The sequence below is a fragment of the Prunus avium genome, chromosome 2, assembly GCF_965620075.1.
Source record: "Prunus avium chromosome 2, drPruAviu1.hap1.1, whole genome shotgun sequence".
Classification (NCBI taxonomy): Eukaryota; Viridiplantae; Streptophyta; class Magnoliopsida; order Rosales; family Rosaceae; genus Prunus; species Prunus avium.
This window is the reverse complement of record NC_142285.1, coordinates 5,650,421-5,671,926: the sequence shown is the minus strand read 5'-3', so window position 1 is coordinate 5,671,926 and position 21,506 is coordinate 5,650,421. Positions and strand designations below refer to the sequence as shown.

Below are 21,506 nucleotides of genomic sequence, written 5' to 3'. Positions count from 1 at the left end.
CCGAATCCCCGATCCCAAAAGCAAAAATTATTTGCTACCTATCAAGAAAAATACAGGAAAGATGTTGAAAGGTGTTTTGGCATCCTTCAAGCTCGGTGGTTGATTATTCGAGGTGCAGCCCGTATGTTTGATGAGGAGGTCCTCAGAAGCATTATGATGACGTGCATCATCCTCCATAATATGATTGTGGAGGATGAGTATGATTATGAAGCTACAGAGGTCTACGAACCGGATCCCATGAACACGGCCTTGACACGAATTTATGAAAGGCCCATGGGGCCAAGTGGAGAACCGTTTGAGCCAGATCCGTTGGTTAGGGATGGTCGTTTCATGACCCGTATAATAGATCGATATACAGAGATGCAATCTTCGTATATTCATGAAAGGCGTCAACTTGACTTGATGGAGCATCTATGGGCGGTGAAAGGCAATGAAGATGAATGATGGAGAATAGATGCTTTGGTTAGGTTTTATTTATTTATGGTTTGGTTGTGTTGTTTTTTTATTTATTATGGTTTGGTTGTGGTTTGTTTTTATTATTGTGCCTTGTTTGTAGTTTTTGTTTTTATTATTTATTATGCTTTGGTTGTGGTTTTTCCTTTAAATTATGTTTTGTTTGATGTATGGAATATGTTGAATAAAAAGGTATTTTATTGAATGCTTTGTTTATTAAATAAAGAAAGCCAATACAAGTCATTAAGAATTACTACTACTAAAATAAAATACATGAATTACAAGAACTTTAATAGAAAACATGAAAAATACAAATACATAAAAGGTATGCCAACTAATTTAATGGTTTTGATCATTTAACCAATCCGTGTTGCTAGGCCCATCATCCCGGAAAAGTTTTCTTCTCATAACATCCCTTCGTTCTAACTTCCAAAATTGTTTTGTTTTAGGGGACATATGGCTTGTATCCATCGCCATGGTTTCCCGATCCGTTTTGTCCATCTCTTTTTTCCGCAAATACTCCATTTCTTGTGCATATTGTGCTTGCATTGCCATCTCGTTGTCTTGGCGTTTCAGTTCCATTTCAACTCTTATGGCGCTCTGCCTTGCAATTTCCTCCAAATTTTTTGATGTATTACTACTCGAATTACCCCCTTTCTTTGCTTTCGCAGCCTTTCGGCCAATGGGCCTCGGCTCCGTTTCGATGGGTGAGTCTTGACTCATAGGGGAATCGACAGGTGAATCCGATGTCATTGAATCACGGAGTGGCGTCTCGTTTAACATAACGGCGGGACCCGTGGGAATTATTCTGAAGCGTTTGCAATTTTTCACCACGTCCCAACATTCATGATGGTTGAAACTTTTTTTGCCTTGCCCAATTGCACCAAACCATATCTGTGCTTGAATCATCTATTTAAAAAAAAATAATGGACATGCAAGAAATATTTAAAATATATTGGATATGCAAGTAACAAAAAAAAAAATTAATGGAAATGCAATTAACCTTACAAATATATTGGAAGTGCAAGAAATATTAACAAAATATTGAAAATGCAATAAATATAAAAAAAAAAAAAATATATATATATATATATATATATATATATATATATTAAACTTAATAAAACTCAAATTACAAAATACTTACCTCGTTACTAAGATTTTCCCCACTTCTATGGTTGTCCATCGCTTTGGCCAAGGCATCTCTCCATTTTCCCAACTCTTTATTGAGAATTTTCCACCTACTAGAAAATGCCATTTCCGTACGAGTCGACCCCGGAATTTTTTCACAAAATTCGGCATGAATTTTTTTCCACATATGAAAAAATTTCATCTCATTGCCTGTCACGGGACAATGACAAATTTGGAGCCAAGCCTCACATAAGGAAACATCTTCAATGGTGCTCCATACCCCTCCGGTTTCGATAGAAGAAGCCATAAATATAAGAAATAAAAATACAATTTGAATGAGAGGAAAATGTTGAGTAAAGAGTGAATAATAGTAGAAGTAGAAGAAAATGTATGAGGATTGGTGTTGAAAGTGAAGGGTATTGAAAGGTATTTATAGAAAAAAAATTCAGAATATTTTGGTATTTTTTTAAAAAAAATTCGATTTTTTTTCATAATTTTATTGCCAAAAAAATGCCAGCCGTTGGATTGGAGGAGAGAAGCAGATCGGAGTGCCCAGGGCTTGACAGCTGGCTTCTACTCGTTGGAGCTTGCGCAGGGCTGACGTCAGCACGCGCCAACGGTAAAAAAAATTTGAAGTCGCGCGCACGTCATTAGCGACTCTTTGGGTCTCAACTTTCTCAACTTGAGGCTCAATAGTGGGAGTGTCGGGAGGATTTTGCTCATCACAAATGGGAGGCATTGTACTAGATGATGACCCATCATTTTTTTTCTTAAAAAAAGAGAACAAATTTAGACCCAAAAAACAAAAAAAGAGAACAAATTCTTTGTTTTCTTAGGGTTTCGATTGTGATCCGACATTATAAAAGATAACATATTTAATCAAACATCCCAACAAAAGATCAAACAAATTCTCATAATAGCATCAATGCATTTAATCAAACATTAACATACCAACAACAAATCAAACATCTCAACAAAATTCCTAAAATCAAGGACCTAATTAATTTCAATAAAATCCCCAAATTATAATTCATTCCTAATTAAACCCTAGAATACTCATTTCAAATTAAAATTAAAATTAAGATGCATACATTTATTTTAGAAAAAACCTAATAGGAGAAGATAATTAAAGAGGAGAGCATGAGAAGAATACTTGTTGCCTAGATAGGGAGAAACACTTGCATGAAACGGGGATATCACTATTTTGATATTCTCGACCAATCATTGTATGTCATGCGTGATAATTTTTCCACGTGACATTCTGTTATTGGCCGGGGATAGCAAAACAGTGTTATCCCCGTTCTATATAAGTTTTTTTGCTAGATAGGAGAAGATGCTGCCAAGAGAGAAGTTACTGCTAAAGTTGCCAAGGAAAAGAGGAGGTGAGGACTGTCGGCTATGCCTATGCACAACCAAAAGGGTTGGCTGGTGGGTCGCTCTCTCCTTCATGCGAGGAGAGCCTTGATGACTAGGGTAAGGGTTTCTTCAGTTTTCTTTACTCATTATCTACATCGTCTCTCTTAGTCTTCTCTGATTGTCTCTTTGGGTTCTTCTTGGTGTATTTGTATGACTTTTTTTTTTGCTCTTTTATTCTCCTTGGGGTGGCTGCGTTGGCTTCCTTTCTGGGTTTCCAAGGAGCCATTCACTGGTGAGGGGTCTCCATCTTAATGCTATAGAGGTGGCCACCGCCTGTTCTACTTAACGGGGTGACAAGTATGCTGCACCAATTAGGAATCAGAAGCATGTAGAAACTGGTGTTGGACATCTGATTGCTAGTGGCATAGCTTTTTCTAGTAAGAGTAGTTTTTGTATCGAGGATTTTGTTGACAAGGCGGAGGAGACCAGCCTTGAGGGGTCTCCAAGGTCTCCCTAATAATTCTCCTATGGAACATTAGTGGGCTTGGCAACTGATGAATGTCCCTACTATGAAGATCTTTCTTCGGAAATTTCTTCAGGCTAAGAGGCCAATCTTGGTCTCCCTTGCTTGTCAGATGGGGTTATGGATTAAGAAAATTGGAGGTGGCGGTTGGTGTTTGGCTGGATCTGTTATGATGCTCACAAAACGTTTTTAACTATGTATGAAGAACTATGATGCTTTCTTTAGATCATAGGAGGCTTTCTTTGACAGTACATGCGTAGTGATGGGATGTGTTTCAATGGTTTTGCGGTTGGGTGATTGGCTAGATCTATTTTGATACCCATAGTACGTTTTTGACTATGTACGAAGAACTATAATGCTTTTTCTAGATGTAGATCATACAAGGACTTCTTTGACAGTACCTACGTAATGATGGGATGTTGTTTTAAGGGCTTTGATGTTTGGGTGGGCTCGACTTTGATTTGTGGGTTGCTTTTAATTTTTTTTTTTTTAATGTGTTTGGGTAGGCATGGGCTTTGCATGTTTCACATCATCACATGGGCTGGGTAGGAATAGGTATGATTACATATAGGTTTTTTTTTTTTGGGAAAAAAATTGAGTTGGCTGCTGTCTATCTTGCCCTTGTTGTAGGACTGCCCTTGATTAAATTGGCTTTAAGAGATTGTAATCTTGTAGAGTGATTGTGGTTTTGTGCAAAACAGATTATATTCTTACAAATACACTCTCATGCTTTGGAAATCTCCTTAAGAGGAGATGGGCCAGAACCACTTAGCAAACGAGCTAGTAATGACATATGACTAGGCAAGAGAACAAAAACTGATACGGTGTTGAGTAGGGTCGAAGTCATCATCATGATTGAACTAACGGGAGCTGAATATGGGAAGGTGGCAGGCAATGCCATAACGAGAGAAGTTGCGGTCATTTTTGTAGTGGAAAGAGCCATCACCGTCAAAGGTACCGCCAAACTAATTACTACACTAGATGAAGGAGTAGCTATTGACACATGCAACCTACACAAAAGTATAAAGGACTCATATTGGGAAAATATGGTTCAAAGTCATAAAAATATCTAGGTGTAAAGATGATACCATTGGGTCAAATGAAGGAGGTAAAGGTGAAGATAACTGAACCTCGGCCGTCATTTCGTTCGGCCTTGACTTAGCAACTGCTTGTTCGTCTACATTCCTTTCAAGATCTGCCTGTTTTACTAGGTGCTTTTTCTTGCCTAAAAGAAGCCAGATAATAAGTAAACAAAAGTCATCAAAATTATCTCGACCCGATCCGAGTTCAAAGAATATTCCCGAATCAGGGTGCAGGAATTGAATGAAATAAAATAAAAAGACTGAAAAAATTTGGTTAAAATACATTTCATTTATATATATATATATATAATAATCTTACAAGTGTATAAGATATAAATAAAACTTTATCACTCTAAACTAATCCAACTTCTCTCGTTTCATCTTTGTCTTGCCCACTAATTGAACTAAAAAACAAAATAGGTGAGGGATGAGCAAAACCACAGCTCAGTGAGTAGATTATGTAATATGCCAATCAAGCAATGTCATTTTACACACTCTAGAAAATATAATAATAAGATACACAATTCAAATCATATCATATTATTACTTCATATCTTGGTTATCCTTCATAAATTGTACCCAGCACGTGACCCCTATTGGCCTCACTGCCTTATGTCTTCGTCTGGTACATTTATCCTTCGAATACCCCGTCACTGAAGTTCTCATGTTCCATGAATAATACGTACTTCACAAAAACTTCAAATAATATATATTGTGTGAAATATTGCACAAATTAGACATGCTTGACTTGAAAATAGAGAGAGAGATTTGTAAATAGAATAAGTCCATGATTTTCACATTTATCACAAAATAAGAACTTTTAGAACACATTACATAACCCACTCACCATGATAAGCATGAAATATTGCAAGACAAACACATACGTTCTTCATCTTGTTTCTTTTTCTTCCTTCTCTCTCTCTCTCTCTCTCTCTCTCTCTCTCTCTCTCTCTCTCTCTCTCTCAAACACTACTTAATGGTAGAAATCTATTCTAAATAATTGGAATGAATGATTGAAGTAAGGAATGATTATACATATAAGAGAGGCTACAGATGCAACCAAATAATATTTATATATATAATATTTTAAACCACCAAAAGATAAGATAGAAAAGTAAGGAAATAATGTGACTCATCCCCCTTTAGTCAATGATATCACAACACCACCACCAAAAGATAAGATAGAAAAGTAAGGGACTAATGTGACTCATCCCCCTTTGGCCAATGATATCACAACACCACTTGTTACTAGTATGCAAGGTGGCATGGCAATGATGATTTGATTAAAATCAATTCCAGGTCTCTACACATGGAAAACAAGAATGGTGCCATCTTTCAACCAAAGGAAATATCTCATACTAGGCTTAAGGTTAATCATTTTATTAGTCCCCCAACTTGGACCGAATTTGCATTTGAGTACCTCAATTTCCAAAATGGTACCCATGGTCTTTTAACTTTAGTTTCGTTTGGACAACTAGTCCCACCGTTACTTCCATCAATTTTTTCGTGAAATTTAGGGGTAGATGGGTCTTTTCAGGTTGGTTTTGAGGGACAAAAAAGACTTTTACTCTTATAGACTCTCTGATACGAGTTATAACACATCACTTTGACCAGAGGTACAAACCAAATAGAAACGAAAAAGCTGAAGAGTCGAAAAGACGAAGCTTTCAGACGAAAGGGTTTCTGCTGAAGCTTTCAGACAAAAGCAAAAAAGCTGAAGAATTGGACGAAAAGTTTGAGTTGATTTTGTCTAGGTCGTTGTGTATTAAGGTCGTCTGGGTCGATACGTGTTGGTTACCTCATTGTGGGGTCGATAGGTGTTGTCGACAACTTTGATGGAGTTTGAATTCAGGTCGTCTGGAGACCCCCCCCCCATGTACACTATGCGATGCTAATGGAAGTACAAGAAATGCTTTTTTATATGTTAATTGCTTTATGTTGTTTTGGACAGAAGTGTGTGTCTGCTCCAACTATGCAGCAATTGAGGGTTTTGTTATTGTCTCTCTTTTGGGCAAATAAAAAACTGTTTTCTTTTGTCTTTATGTCAACATTGAATGCAGATATTGTGTTTTGGTCAAACATTGAGTGCATACTTGGTCCTACTATTCTTGGTTGAATTTAAGGGTTTGTGGTCCTATTGGAATGATTTGTGTCAATTGATTGCACAGTTACACACACTAGCGTACTTGGTAAGTACTATCCTTGCTTTAAATGAAGTGTGATTTGTCCTTATTTAGGTGAGCAGAGATTTTAAAAATTGGTGTTGAATATACTGAACTGAGATTACTGCTTCATTTGCAGATAAGGGTTAGTTCTGCACTTTGGAAATTCACCATGAGGGTGTTGTACAAGATGAGGTGTATAAGGGGGGACATTGTGTTATTTGGACAATTGTGTGGATGATTATCTATCATTGTTGGATTTAAGGAAAATAGGTATAGCGTTAGGATATGAAGTGGACCTAACTAAGAAGGAGATAGGTTTGCAAATATATTGTAAGATGTATGACAGTAATGGTGAAACTAATGTAAAACTCATTGACAATGACAGTGTTATATGTGACATGGTTGGCTGCATAACAAGTAATAGAGTGTTAGTGTTATACTATACTGACACAAAAAGAAGTGAAAAGACATGGATTAAAACATCTGTGGAATGGCCTAGTTTGTAGAGTGAAGAATACGACTATGGGAGATTTAATGAAGAACAAATGAAGGAGGTTAATGAGGCTTTAGATACTGATGAGCATGTTGTTTCGCTTGGAGATTGTGAAGCTGCAGTTGATGAAGAAGAAGAAGATTCAGAGTTTGTGGATAGTGATTATGAGTTTAGTGAAGATGAGGAGGCAAACAAAGGTTGTAATGTAGACATCAATATGCCTTGTGATGAAGAAGCGAATGTTGAGACTGTAACACAAGGGCCATGAGAGATTTCTGATGATGGGGCAGATTCTGATACTTTATATTTTGATGGGAACACCTCAGATGATGAGAATAGCAGTCGACATGTGACAAAAAAGTAGAGGATTCGCCTACCAAAGTTCAAGCAATATAGGAGAGCTACCGACCTTAAAAATCTAGAGTTTCATTTGGGGATGCAATTTGCAAATCGGGAGCACTTGAAAGAAGCAATAAAGGAGTATGCCTTGTAAACGGCAAGCTGTTGAAATTTGATAAAAATGACAAGAGGAGGGTGAAGGTCGTGTGTCGTGGATCTAGGAACTGTGCATTTGTTCTTTATGCATCTAGGATTGATAAAGAGGAATCCACTTTTGTAGTAAAGGCTATACATGCTGAACATACATGTGGCAGAGTAGACAGGTTGAGATATGCTAATTCAACATGGATTTCACAAAGATTTTGTGATAAGATGAGAAGAAATCCCAATTGGATTGTGGGGCAACTTCAAGATGAGGTGAGAGAACACTATGCAATGAACGTTATACAGAACCAAGTGTATAGGGCAAAAAAAATGGCTAAGAAGGTCATTCAAGGAATAATACGAGAGATTAAGGGATTATGTAGAGCAAATTAAGAAGACCAACCCTGGAAGTAGTGTGGTAATTAAAACTGAACTAGCAGGTGATGATGCATTGTTTGAACGGATTTATATTTGTTTAGCTGGTTCTAAAAAGGGTTTCTTAGAAGGGTGTAGGCCTGTCGTAGGTGTTGATGGCTGCCACTTAAAAGGACCCTGCTCAGGGCAGATCTTAATTGCAGTTGATGTTGATGGGAATAATGGTATGTTCCCATTGGCCTATGCTATAGTTGAAATAGAAAGAAAAAGTAGTTGGATATGGTTTCTAGAACTCTTAATTGCAGACTTGGGGATCCAAAATGGTTTGGCATGGGTGTTTATAAGTGATAAACAGAAGGGGCTAATTCCTGCTATGCAAACAGTTATACCAAATACTGAACACAGAATGTGCGTGAGACATTTGTATAACAACTTCAGAGGCCAGCACACAGGACTTGGTCTGAAACATTTGCTATGGGCTGCTGCGAGGGCAACCACATTGCCTTGGTGGGAAGCAGAGATGGATAATATGAAGAAGGAGGATGCAGATGCTTGGGGGTGGCTAATTGAGAGGCCAGCAAAAAATTGGTCAAGATCTCATTTTGCAACACACTATAAGTGTGATTTGTTGTTGAATAACCTATGTGAAAGCTTCAATGCAGCGATTATGGATGCAAGGGATAATCCAATCCTAACATGCCTTGAGAGAATAAGGATGTATATTATGATTCAGATGGCTAATAGAAGGGCATCTTGTCAACATTGGAGGTATACTGTTGGTCTTAGAATCTTCAACATAATAGAGAAAAATAAGTTGGCATTAAGTCAATGTATACCAAGGTTCGCTGGGGGGAAGAAATATTAAATAAGTCATATGTATGGGGGAGAATTTGCTGTAGATCTAAGAGCAAAAGACTTGCTTGTGTAGAAGATGGGACTTATGTGGGATTCCTTGCCCACATGCAATTTCTACTATGTTCCAAAGAAATGAAGACATTAGCTGAGGTTGTTTTTTTTTTTTTTTGGTCAAGGGAACTGTATTCATTAATAGTGGGAAACATTACAAATTGAGGAAACTTATTTCAAATGCAGCCCAACACCAACAAATAAAGCAGGCCCAGAGAAACATAACCTAATAAACACAAAAGCCCATACAACATTAACAAAGAAACCCTAGATCTAGAAACACAGGAGCAGCCGCACATAGCATGCCAACAATCCCACCAGAGCAGATCCACCACCACCAAGGAGAAGTAACCGATACCAGGGGGTATCAAAGAGGCCAACGGAAGATGGGGGTGAGTAGGCCACTCGCGCGGAAGCGCTCCCATAATCCAAGAATCAAGTGCAGTATGCACTTTAATCGCAGCCACGGACCACCACACGCCATCGAGGAAGAACAACGAGAGCAGTGGACGCGGAACCGAGGAGCAAACGGTGGTGGTTGAGAACTGGCGACCAGACGAAGTCGCTGGCCATGTGTGGACGGCTACATAACAGAGAAGTGATGAAGGGAGGATAGATGTAAGAAGCGGAGGGTGAAAAGTGAAGGTGGCTGGGGAAGAAAGGAGAGGGAGATATGGGAGATAAAGGGTCTCACAGAGTGGGCTTACCTTAGGGAAAAACAGAAAAAAATCAAAGGAAACCGAAGTAGAGGCAAGGAGCCCCAGATCTGAGACAAGGCTCAGGGAAAAAACACCTATTTCGGGTGGGGAGAAGCCAGGGACTCTCAAAATGGAGGAGGAGGAAGAGAGCTCTCTAGAGAGCTCTCGGCTGTTTTTGCTAAAGTTACAACACTTGTCTAGCTGAGGTTGTTTAGGCCAACAAATTGATGACATTGAAGATAAACTCATCGAAAGAGAAGGCATGCTTTGGAAAATCCAATAGCAGAGCTTACCAAATGAATGCAATGATCAGTGAGTCGTAAATTCAATTAATAATCACGCATATTCCTAAAAGTGAAGATGCTATTTCGGCAAATTTCTCTTCTAAAAAAAAGTTATTGTTTTTAATTTATTAGTGGGTAAAATGCATTTTTGTCACTCTTTGTTGTTGTTGGAGAAAAAAAAAAAAGCAGAATAAAACAAAATAAAAAAGCGTAATGTTCCGCCTTGTTTCATGCGGCCGTGGCAATTTGTGAATGGCTCATTGACCACAATAGTCAGCAGTTGACTTCACAGCTAGAAAATAAAAACACAAAAAAAGAATGGAAAAAAGAAAAAAAAAAAAACAGAGTAGCCAACGCCACAGTCTCAGTCTCCCACCGGATCAATCAATCACTTTCGACACCATCACTCACTCAGATACACACTCTCTCTCTCTCCCTCTCTCTCTCTCTCTCTCACTATTTTCCCCCGCTTTTTGGCTCTCTTTCCTTTTCTACAGAGCCCAAATTTCTCTCCCATACAAACACAGAGCCTCGAAGTAAACGAGCCGAGAATCTTGGAAATCACCAAATTCCTACAGCCGTTTTGGCCACATTGGCTCGTCGTTTAGGGATATAAACTCAGTCCTATTAAGCCGCCATTGTTATCGTTCGTTCCTCATCTTTGAGCTCGATTTTGAGCTGCGAAGCCTTAGAAAATTGAGCATCTATTCGGAAATGAACTTCAATTCGATCAGTGATTGATCTCCGTGAAGCAGTTTAATCAACGGCTGTGATTGAGTCTCTCTACGAGAGGGAGAGAGAGAGAGAGGGGGAGCTGTCGAAGGAGGCAATGGGAGGCGTATTGGGTGCAATGGAAGTTAGGGTTTCGGAAGGGAAAGGGAGATTGATTCGTTGATGTTGCGCATGGAGAGGATGACTGCGGATCAGGCAAAGGCGGGCCCACTCGAAAGGGACATTGACTTGGTGATTTTTCATTCACTTTGGAATTTTTTTTTGATTGTTTATTTGTTTTAATTTATTTTCTTGACGCTTTGCCCCTTTGAAGTTGGAAGCGTTAGTTAATGAGTGAATGAGAAGCTTCATTAATGATCATTTTTGTGAATTGTTAACATCATTCATATTTATAGTTTTTTGTTGTTGTTATTTTTGTATAAATTTTGCAAGGTCTTATAGTTGATGAGAGATGCAATGCATGCAGCCACTGAATTACGTGTTGTTCATCAACATAATCTCATGTGGCATTTATTGTTGGATCGTCTTACAGAATATTGAAGGAGTTGTGCATTCACTTAGGAGATAGCTCAACCTTCGTGTCTACATTGCCATATTACATGGATTATTTCCTATTATGATGTGCCGCACATGTTTGTTTGTTTGTGCCAAAGACAGAGAAAAATGAATGAGAAAAACTATAGTTCAATGTTGAAACCATTTTGCCACAAATAAAGCTCTTGGCTAATATTTAATGAACTTAGAAGATGTATAAACAGTGTACTGTCTTCTATTCCCCACTGATTCTTCTTGCTCTATGGTGCTATTAGTATTGTTGTTTCCATACAGTTACCAGTTTGGAGAACATTTGTAGTTTGTTCTAATTCATGTTCTCTGCTCATTTCAAAGCAGGCCATCACTGCTCTGAAAAAAGGTGCACAGTTACTCAAGTATGGACGCAGAGGAAAACCCAAATTTTGCCCCTTCAGGCTGTCCAATGTATGTCTTTGAAGACTAAAGTACTTTCTTAATGTTTTTGCACGCATATTTTTCTTTATTGCTTATCGTTCTTTATGCTGGACTTTCAAATGTAAATTTGAGTTTTTATGAGTAGCTGCTCTTGCATTCAAGTTGATTAGTGCATATTTATTAATTATTTCTTGCTTCACTTAGTTTATGTTACAACTAAAGGTATGTCAAAGGGATCTGCAGTGAAATATTTGATGGCTTTAAAATGTATAAGAATTATATATAGAGGAATAGTCTCTTGTCGCATTTTTGGCATGTTACTAGACTGTGAATCAGGGCCGCACTTTCTACCGCACCAACAGTCCTCATTCACAGTCTAGCAAGAAAAAAATTATTTGATATATATATGGTATGCTGCAAGGCAGGCCACATTAGGTGAAAGGAAATATCTGCTATCTCTGCACTCATTAGGCAGTGCCTTTGATATTCCAGCAATATTTGCAGTAATTTGAGAAGATACAGATACATAAGAAACTGGTGCTCTTTTCTATTTTTTACGTGTATCTATATTGGGTTGGCTAAAAACTTGCTTTGTGGAATGAGTTATTTCATACTCTGACAAACTTTTCATCACTGGAAATGTCAGCAAGTGTTCCTCAGAAGAGGATAGCAAATAGAAGAATAGGTGGAACCAATTTTTAATGAAACACCCCAACAATTTTTTTCATTTTAAAGAAAAAATACAGGAGTGTAGTGGAGAAGGAATGACTACAAGATTTGTTAGTACCCTTCCTCAAATTACTTTCTGTGGAAGTAATCAGCTTTGGTTTTCTAGTGCATTATGTTTTTACCAACATTACCCTCCGTTTGGATGAGGGAAAATAACTCAGAATGTAGCTAAAAGTCGGGAATTTAAAAGGAGAAATTGACAATTCCCTTGTTTGGTAACTTAAGCGTGGAATTTATTAAATGACGTCATTTCACATAAATCCAAAATTCGTGGAAATTGGGCATCAATTTCCTGAGTTTAATTTTCACAAAAATAGGCGTCATTTCACAATTTTCATAGTTCCATTTACAAAATTCGACATGCATAAATCCAAACACTGAAATCTTCAATTGCCAGAAATTGAAATGATGGAAATCTAAATTACGTCGTTTTAGAATTCTATGTAATTTTCAATTCCTTCGTCCAAACGGAGGGTTAGAGTTTGAAACCTTCATTGAGTTTGCTTCTTCAAATATGATCCCCATGCTAAATTAGGCACTTGAACACCATGCAAACCTTTTTGTGTGCTACTTATATGACATTGAAAGTAAAAGAAAAAAAGCATGAAGTTAATGACATAACAAGGCCTTTTATTCTGAACTAAATAATGTTGGTCCTGATGTTTTGCAGTCCTAAATAATGTTGGATGCTTGCACATGCCTATATCTAGCATTCTTGATGTTGTAGTAATTATTTATCTGAAGCTCTTTTGTTCGGAACTACATGGCCTTATAAAATTCTTATACTTTTTATGATCACTTTCTTAAGCTTTAACGGATCTGATAATCAGACTTTGTATGAGTCATTTATCGCAGTTTCTTGTGATGTAGCGAGCAGAGAAATCTTGCAGTGAATTTCCTTCTTTTTTTACTAAGGTTTTGAATGTTCTTCCGTGTTACTTCTTTCAGGATGAATCTGCTCTAATATGGTACTCAGGGAAAGAGGAGAAATATGTTAAACTAAGCCACGTCTCCAGAATTATACCTGGTCAGCGAACAGTAAGTTCTTCGTGTTGAGATCTCCTACATCTCCTTAATGGTGAATACTGCAATAAATATGCCAATTATAGATGACAAGAATATATCAATAGAATGTGATAATTTCACATCTGATGCTTTTAGGTTTGTATCTTTTGATTTCATTTGCATTGTCTAGCTTATTCTAAACATTGACCAAGTTAGGAGCAAGGCTTTAGCATAATTAAATGCGGTATGAAAACTATTAGGCTTCAATCTTCCATTCATACGATTTCAGAACTAAATTACACCTAGGTTAATTGCCTTATTGCTAATCATCTGAGGGCCTCAAAGAAGTGAAAAAAAGTCCAAGAATTATATGCCATAACAGAACATTTCAATTACTGAATCTATTCTGGCTAGACGAAAGAGGAAAGGTTCAGCAAGTTTTTGGGCATATTTCTTTCGTCAATGTTGCTTGTTTTGTTGCTTGGAATCAGTACATCAACTATGGAAGACTCATGCTGGAAACCTCTGTATCTCATTTGTTAGAGAACCATAATCATCATCTGGAGTGGTTATAGTCTCTGATATGGTATATTGTATGTGTTCGCCTATGCGTGTCTAGACTATCATATATGGTTGCATGGTAGGCTGTGGTTTGAGTAGTTATACAGTTCAGGAAAAGAAAGAATAGGGACCTTACACTGTGGCTTGGATGGTGGGGTTAGGCTGGTGTTTTAACCTGGTTCTAAGCTTAGACCTTGTACTTGCATGACTAATCTGTAACTCGTAAATTAGATGTTTCCAAACTGTGTGGCGTCAGAATTTATGGTTTTTTTTTTTTTTTTTTTTTTTTTTGCCCCGGAGACTTATCTTTATATATTTCTGAAACCATATGCCTCTGGACAATGTTGGGTCTCCTATTGATAAGGATGTTTAATGCTGTAATACTTGTTTGATCGCTTTCTCATTTATTCTCAGCTATGACTTAACAGAACGTTCTTTTATTTGATATCACTGCAGCAAACCTTTCAGAGGTATCCTCGACCTGAAAAGGAATATCAATCATTTTCTCTTATGTATAATGATAGGTCTTTAGATTTGGTAAGCATCTTCTTTGTTGATGATTTCTGCTGTATTTGATTCTTGGATATTCTATTTTCTATGCTCAACTAGTCTTCCCCTTTATATTAAACTGTTATACGATAAATTATGTTTTGCTTTCGCGACTTTCATTTCTCTTGTCAATATATTTCTTTCTGTACGTTTAACTTTTCTATGTATAACTTTCGGTGCCTACCACACCCTCTATGCCCTTCTATAACTTTCATTTACTTATTGCTTATGCCAGATATGCAAGGATAAAGATGAAGCTGAAGTTTGGTTTACTGGTCTAAAATCATTAATATCACGTGGCCTTCATCAGAAGGGGAGAGCAGAGTCAAGAAGTGGAGTTACATCTGAAGCAAATAGTCCGAGATCACATACCCAAAGAAGTTCTCCTTTGAGCTCTCCATTTTGTAGTGGTGATAGTTCGCAGAAGGTGTTCTATTTTTGCCTCTCTTGTTAATTCCATGTGTAAAACTGTAATATACAAGTAAATAGTCTTCTTATAACTGATGCAGGATGGTGTGGAACCCTTTCATATTCAAGCTACATTTGAAAGCCCTCCAAAAGTTGGTTTGGAGAAGGCTTTATCAGATGTCATGTTATATGCCCTGCCTCCAAAAATTCCATTTCCTTCAGATGCTGCTTGTGGCTCGGTCCAGTCTCTGTCTTCAGGAGGTTCAGATGGAATGAATGGACGAATAAAGGGTGCAGGTGTGGATGCTTTTAGAGTAAGTTTATCAAGTGCTGTTAGCTCATCAAGTCAAGGCTCTGGTCATGATGACGGTGATGCTTTAGGGGATGTTTTCATTTGGGGGGAAGGCATTGGTGATTGCTTTCTGGGTGGAGGATCACATAGAGTTGGAAGTTCTTCTAGTTGTAAGATGGACTCTTCTGTGCCTAAAGTCTTGGAATCTGCTGTAGTACTTGATGTTCAAAGTATAGCTTGTGGTGGACGACATGCTGCTTTCGTAACCAAGCAAGGAGAGGTATTTTCTTGGGGCGAAGAGTTAGGAGGCAGACTTGGACATGGTGTGGATGCTGATGTTTCGCATCCAAAGCTCATAGATGCTCTTAAAAATATCAATGTTGAATTTTTAGCATGCGGGGAATACCACTCTTGTGCTGTAACACTTTCCGGTGACATGTACACATGGGGTGGCAGTACTTGCAATTTCTCGCTCCTTGGCCATGGGTTTCAATCAAGTCAATGGGTCCCAAAAAAGCTAAATGGACCTTTAGAGGGGATTCACGTCTCATCAGTTTCTTGTGGACCATGGCACACAGCTGTTGTGACCTCTGCTGGCCAATTGTTTACTTTTGGAGACGGAACTTTTGGTGTTCTAGGTCATGGGGATCGAAAGAGTATTCCGGTACCCAGGGAGGTTGAGTCCCTTAAAGGTCTCCGCACTGTGCGAGTAGCTTGTGGTGTTTGGCACACTGCAGCAGTGATTGAAGTTATGATGGGGTCATCAAGTTCCAGCAACTGTTCTTCTGGAAAGCTTTTTACATGGGGAGATGGAGATAAAGGTCGACTTGGACATGGTGATAAGGAAGCAAGACTTGTGCCCACTTGTGTTGCTGCTTTGGTTGAACCCAACTTCTGTAAAGTTGCTTGCGGACAAAGTCTGACTGTTGCACTTACAACTACGGGCCATGTTTACACAATGGGAAGCCCTGTTTTTGGTCAACTAGGGGTCCCTCAAGCTGATGGGAAACTTCCATGCCGTGTGGAGGGAAAGCTACTGAAGAGTTTTGTTGAAGAAATTGCTTGTGGTGCTTATCATGTTGCAGTTTTAACTTCGAGAACTGAAGTTTACACTTGGGGAAAGGGTGCAAATGGTCGATTAGGTCTTGGGGATACAGAAGATAAATTTTCGCCGACATTAGTTGAGGCTTTGAAAGACAAACAAGTCAAGAGTATTGTTTGTGGCACTAACTTTACAGCAGCTATCTGTCTTCATAAATGGGTCTCTGGTATTGATCATTCGATGTGTTCTGGCTGTCGCCTTCCATTTAATTTTAAAAGAAAAAGACACAATTGTTATAATTGTGGACTTGTGTTATGCCATTCATGCAGCAGCAAAAAGTGTCTCAAGGCTTCCATGGCACCAAACCCAAACAAACCTTATCGTGTCTGTGACAACTGTTTTAGCAAACTTAGGAAGGCAACCGAAACCAACTCTTCATCTGGGCCTGCTTTTAGTAGAAGAGGAAGTATGAATCAGGGATTCAATGAACTAATTGAAAACAATGTTAAGGAAATGGAAAGTGGATCTTCCAAAAGAAACAAGAAACTGGATTTTAGCAGCAATTGCGTTACTCCCATTCCAAATGGAGTTTCTGAGCGCCGTGCAGTCAATGCGACTAAATCTTTCAACCCAATGTTTGGATCATCCAAAAAGTTTTTCTCAGCTTCGCTTCCTGGATCCAGAATTGCATCCCGAGCAACATCACCAACATCAAGACGGTCTAGTCCACCTCGTGCAACAACCCCAACCCCAGCTCTTTCAGGGCTTACTTTGCCAAAAGTTGTGGATGATGCTAAAAGGACAAATGACAGTCTGAGTGAAGAAGTTCTTAAATTAAGAGCTCAGGTATATTGATTGTTTTTATTTATTTATTTCATGTCAATTTGTGTGGAAAGTTGCTTCTGCTGTTCAGTATATAGCTATCCATGTTGGTAAAAAAATAAGAATAATAAATCCACTTTGTCCTGAGGATAACTTGCCCAGCCGGTTTAAGTAACAATTTAATGTTGTTTGCAACTCCTGAGGTGATATCTGTCTTTATTACTAATTGTAGTGGGTCTGTTAAAAAAAAGAGAAAAGGTTGTAGTACTAGTGGGTAATAACTATGATGCTTATAGTTATATAACAAATTTTTGGGCTATGAAAAGCAACAAAGTATCTCAACTATCTTTTCTTGTTCTCTTACAGTTGTTTCTTTCATGCTAACTTACCATGGAGATTAGGTTTCTAGAGTTCATATTTCTGGTAGATCGGAGTCTATGCAAGTTTACAATTTCCACACCATCTGTGCTTTTTATTCTTTTTCCCTTGCCTTCATCATGCAAAATTACATGGATGAGTCTAAATTCGTGCTTTTCAACTAATCAATCTCATTATGTAGGTTGAAGATCTTACTCGTAAAGCTCAACTTCAAGATATTGAGATGGAACGAACTACCCAACAGTTGAAGGAGGCTCTTACAGTAGCAGGGGAAGAAACTACAAAATGTAAAGCAGCGAAGGAAGTAATTAAGTCGCTCACAGCCCAAGTAAGTTTCATGCTCATGTTTATAGTGTTTATGCATAAGGAAGGATGTTTAGTGTTTGAAACAGAGTGGTATTGTAGTTAGGAAGGATGTTTAGTGTTTTAAACTCATCTGCCTTATTTATAGTTTATAACCAATAATTTGGCAATTCTATTAGGACGTACTAAAATCTAAGTTTTATCGGTGATGCGTCTTATCGAAAAAATCCAGGACAAGGTGCAAACGGAAGTCAAAATTATTATGTAGTTGTTAAGAAAACTGCAACTTTATCCCTTTTCAGAAGCGCAGTGCGGTCCCTATCATGTGTAGGACGTTTCATATTACCCTTTACTTCGCTAAGCCTTTTGAGTTCCAGGATAGTATAACATTCTTTTTGACAGTACAATAGCCACTTAACCATGTAGCTGAAATATCATTGTCTCAACAATCTGAATTAATGCCTTGTTTATTTATGTTAGTTAAAGGAAATGGCTGAAAGGTTACCGATTGGAACAGCAAGAAACATTGATACTCGTCCATTAGACTCTCCCAGTCCCACTCATGAAGTTTCTACTGCAGCCATTGAGAAAACAAGCAGTCCATTGACTTTCCATGAACCATATTCAGTTGTATCAAACAGCTTGACGATTTCTGACTTGCCAAAGTCCTGCAATAACCACACTTCAAATCACACTGAAGTGACACATTCAGAAGCAACAGCTAGGCATAAGAACAGGGGAACAAAAACTGAAGCAACACATGGGGTTGAATGGGTTGAGCAAGATGAGCCTGGTGTATATATTACCCTTGTTTCCTTGCCTGGAGGAGTCAAAGATCTCAAGCGTGTCCGCTTCAGGTATGTCTCTTTTTGTGATTATGTCATGCAGTCACTTTTTAACGAAAGATTCTCCTAAATCTGTTCTGAAATAAATTTTTGTCGGTTTCCCAAGGTGGGATTTAATGTTGTCATTGTATGCATATGCATGTCCGCATACCACAAATTAGGAGCTGTCTAATCTAGTCCAGGGCTAATGGAACTAATAAAATTCCACAACTTATGTATTGCATACATGGTAAATTTCAGGGCCTGGTCATGCTTTTAGATTTTCATTTTGACATTCATAAATTTGAAGTTTCACATTATCGAAGAATATAACCTTTAAGTCTAAAAGTTGGTGTGTATTTAATCACATCTCTATGTTAACCTTTATCTTTTATTTCTTTTCATCTTGCTGCTAGTAACTCTTCTTCACGGGTTCCTGTATGTCCTTTGCTTAAAAGGCCTATGTATTTTCTTAGTAACGGAAGATGACATCTGTGTTAACTATAATTTTTGCCTATATTATCAAATTGTATTTGTATTTTTTTTTTTTTTTGCCGTGTATTTAATTGACAATGACTAACTTGTAAGTGCCTGAATTCTGTCAGTCGAAAGCGGTTCAGTGAGAAACAAGCAGAACAGTGGTGGGCAGCAAATAGGGGTAGAGTATATCAGCAGTACAATGTTCCGGTGGTTGAAAAACCGGGTATTCCCATGGGGAGAGAAGGGTTAGCTCATTGAGCTTGTAATGTGAAGATATAAGTGGAAGGGCATGGGGAGAGAGAATGGTTAGCATATTGCACCTTTAGTTTTTCATTTTAAGGAGGCAATGTGGTATTTTTTTTCTCTCTTCCCTTGAATTTTGTCGTTACCCTTCTTATTCTTTGGCCCTTGAATGTATTGTTAACTCACCTATGCCTTTTTCTTTCCTTTTTTTGTTTTCTTCTTTGGGGGAGGGAAGTGATATGAGTAGGTAGGCCATGTATATTCTTTGTAAGTACTCGAGTTAAATTCAAAGTAGCTTTCCTTGTAAATCCTTACTGAAGAACTATTTACATAAAAAGCTCAAAAAGAAGAAAAAAAAAAATTCAAATACAAAAGTTTCAGAAACTTTTCTTTTGCTGGTTACCATGAATTACAGGGTGATTTTCTGATCCCCTACTTTTCCTTGGGTCAGATTTCTGATGCCCTATTTCCTCATTCTTGAAACTGTCTCAGTTTAATCCCTCTATGCATGAAACCTACGTATTTGGGCTACCAAAGAATAAGAAACGAAAAGGCAACAAAATATAATATGATTTGCAAAAGAAGAGGATGTCGTTGTTAAGCACTGCCTTTTTTATTTAAGAGGGTAAAACGTCCTGGCGCTTGAATTCAGTTTTACAACTAGAATTATCATTTGGCATGAAATATATGAATTAAAAAGGGAGCTTCACTAATATACCCAAAATGGGAGCTGAAATTATAAAAAAACCCCATATGAAAATCACTTCATAAACACACCCAAAACCCATTTATTAAATTAGTATTGAAGTTCCAATATATTACAAGAACTGCCATTATCAAGCCCAACAGAAAAAAACTCAAAAAGCACCCAAAACAACCCAGCCCAAACTTATAAACAAGCCCAACAGAAAAAAACTCAAAACGCACCCAAAAAAACCCCAGCCCAAACTTATAAACAAGCCCAAATATTTTACCATCTCAAAACAGTAATATAGTTCAAAAAAATTGAAAACAAAAAAGTAACTTCCAGCACCCAACTTCCCTCTGCGAAACGTCCCTTCAGTCACCGTCTTCATCAATGCGTCTTCTTCATCGCTCCAGAACCGAAATCCATAACCACCACCGAGCTGCTTTATCTACGTTCGAAAACCACACTGACCTCCACCTTCAAAACCAAGACAAAAATTCATAGAACATTTTCGACGAGAAAGCGCTTCAAAGGTAAGACATTTACAAACCTATACTGTAATTTTGATTAATTGCTAGAGTTCCAGTCCAGGGTAATAACAGTATTTTAGATTTGAATCAAGGACAAAATCTTGAAACTAGACTGCTTATTATCAGGATTTTAGTCGCTAGTTTACTGTCATTCTGATTAATGGCTGTAAAGTTCCAATATAGGGTAATAACACTGCTTGTTCATTCCTCTGAAAATCCTATTTCTGATGCATGTCTACCACTGTAAAGTTCCAGTATAGGGTATTAACACTGCTTGTTCATTCCTCTGAAAATCCTATTTCTGATGCATGTCTATCACTGTAAAGTTCCAGTATAGGGTATTAATACCGCTTGTTTCCTATGAAATTCTATTTGTAATGCATGTCTAACACTGTATAGTTCCAGTATACGGTAATAACACTGATTGTTTCTTATGCAATCCTATGTCTGATGCATTTCTACCGCTGTAAAGTTCCAATATAGGGTATTAACACTGCTACTTTACTGTCATGTTCATTAATGCCTATCATGTTGCTATTTCTAATGCAGGTATACCAAATAAATAATGAAGAAAGGACAACAGTCATCATCCAAAACAAAAAGAAACAAGAAGCCGGGCAGATGGGACGACCCCAACTATGTGCAAATCAAGAGCAACATGCTCTCTTTTGCAGCAACAATTGACAACATTAGAGAAAAACTTGAAAACCGGAACGATGTCAAGACACTGCTATCGAAGACACCTTTCTGGCCACTAATAGAAGCATATATGCAGAAAAGGTTGACAAAGGTCGAGTGCATGAAGTCTAACTACGACATCGTGAGACTCATTAAAGACTATGACACAAAGACAAGGAAGTTCAAGTTTAATGATGGTCACAGTGAGATGAAAAGCCAAGATGTGGCTGAAATTTTTGGCTTGCCAGACAGAGGCAACAAGCTACCAAGCACGACAAGCTCAACAAGGCCAAATTTGCATTTTGTGAAGAAATACTTCAGCGGTTATAAGAAGATAACAAAGAC

The 21,506-nt window shown here is 37.9% G+C and overlaps 1 protein-coding gene across 2 annotated transcripts; it reads left to right on the top strand.

Annotated features, from left to right (window-relative positions):
- Positions 1-10,277: 10,277 nt before the first annotated feature.
- Positions 10,278-19,573, top strand: LOC110770363 (PH, RCC1 and FYVE domains-containing protein 1-like). Of its 2 annotated transcripts, XM_021974489.2 has the most exons (9): positions 10,278-10,912; positions 11,573-11,659; positions 13,307-13,396; positions 14,381-14,461; positions 14,709-14,900; positions 14,983-17,061; positions 17,597-17,743; positions 18,199-18,575; positions 19,148-19,573. In XM_021974489.2, the coding sequence occupies exons 1-9, from the start codon at positions 10,844-10,846 to the stop codon at positions 19,278-19,280; spliced, it is 3,255 nt and encodes a 1,084-aa protein (XP_021830181.1). In that variant the 5' UTR covers positions 10,278-10,843; the 3' UTR covers positions 19,281-19,573. The 2 variants fall into 2 exon arrangements, with proteins under 2 accessions (XP_021830181.1, XP_021830182.1); XM_021974490.2 differs by lacking the exon at positions 14,381-14,461.
- Positions 19,574-21,506: the final 1,933 nt, after the last annotated feature.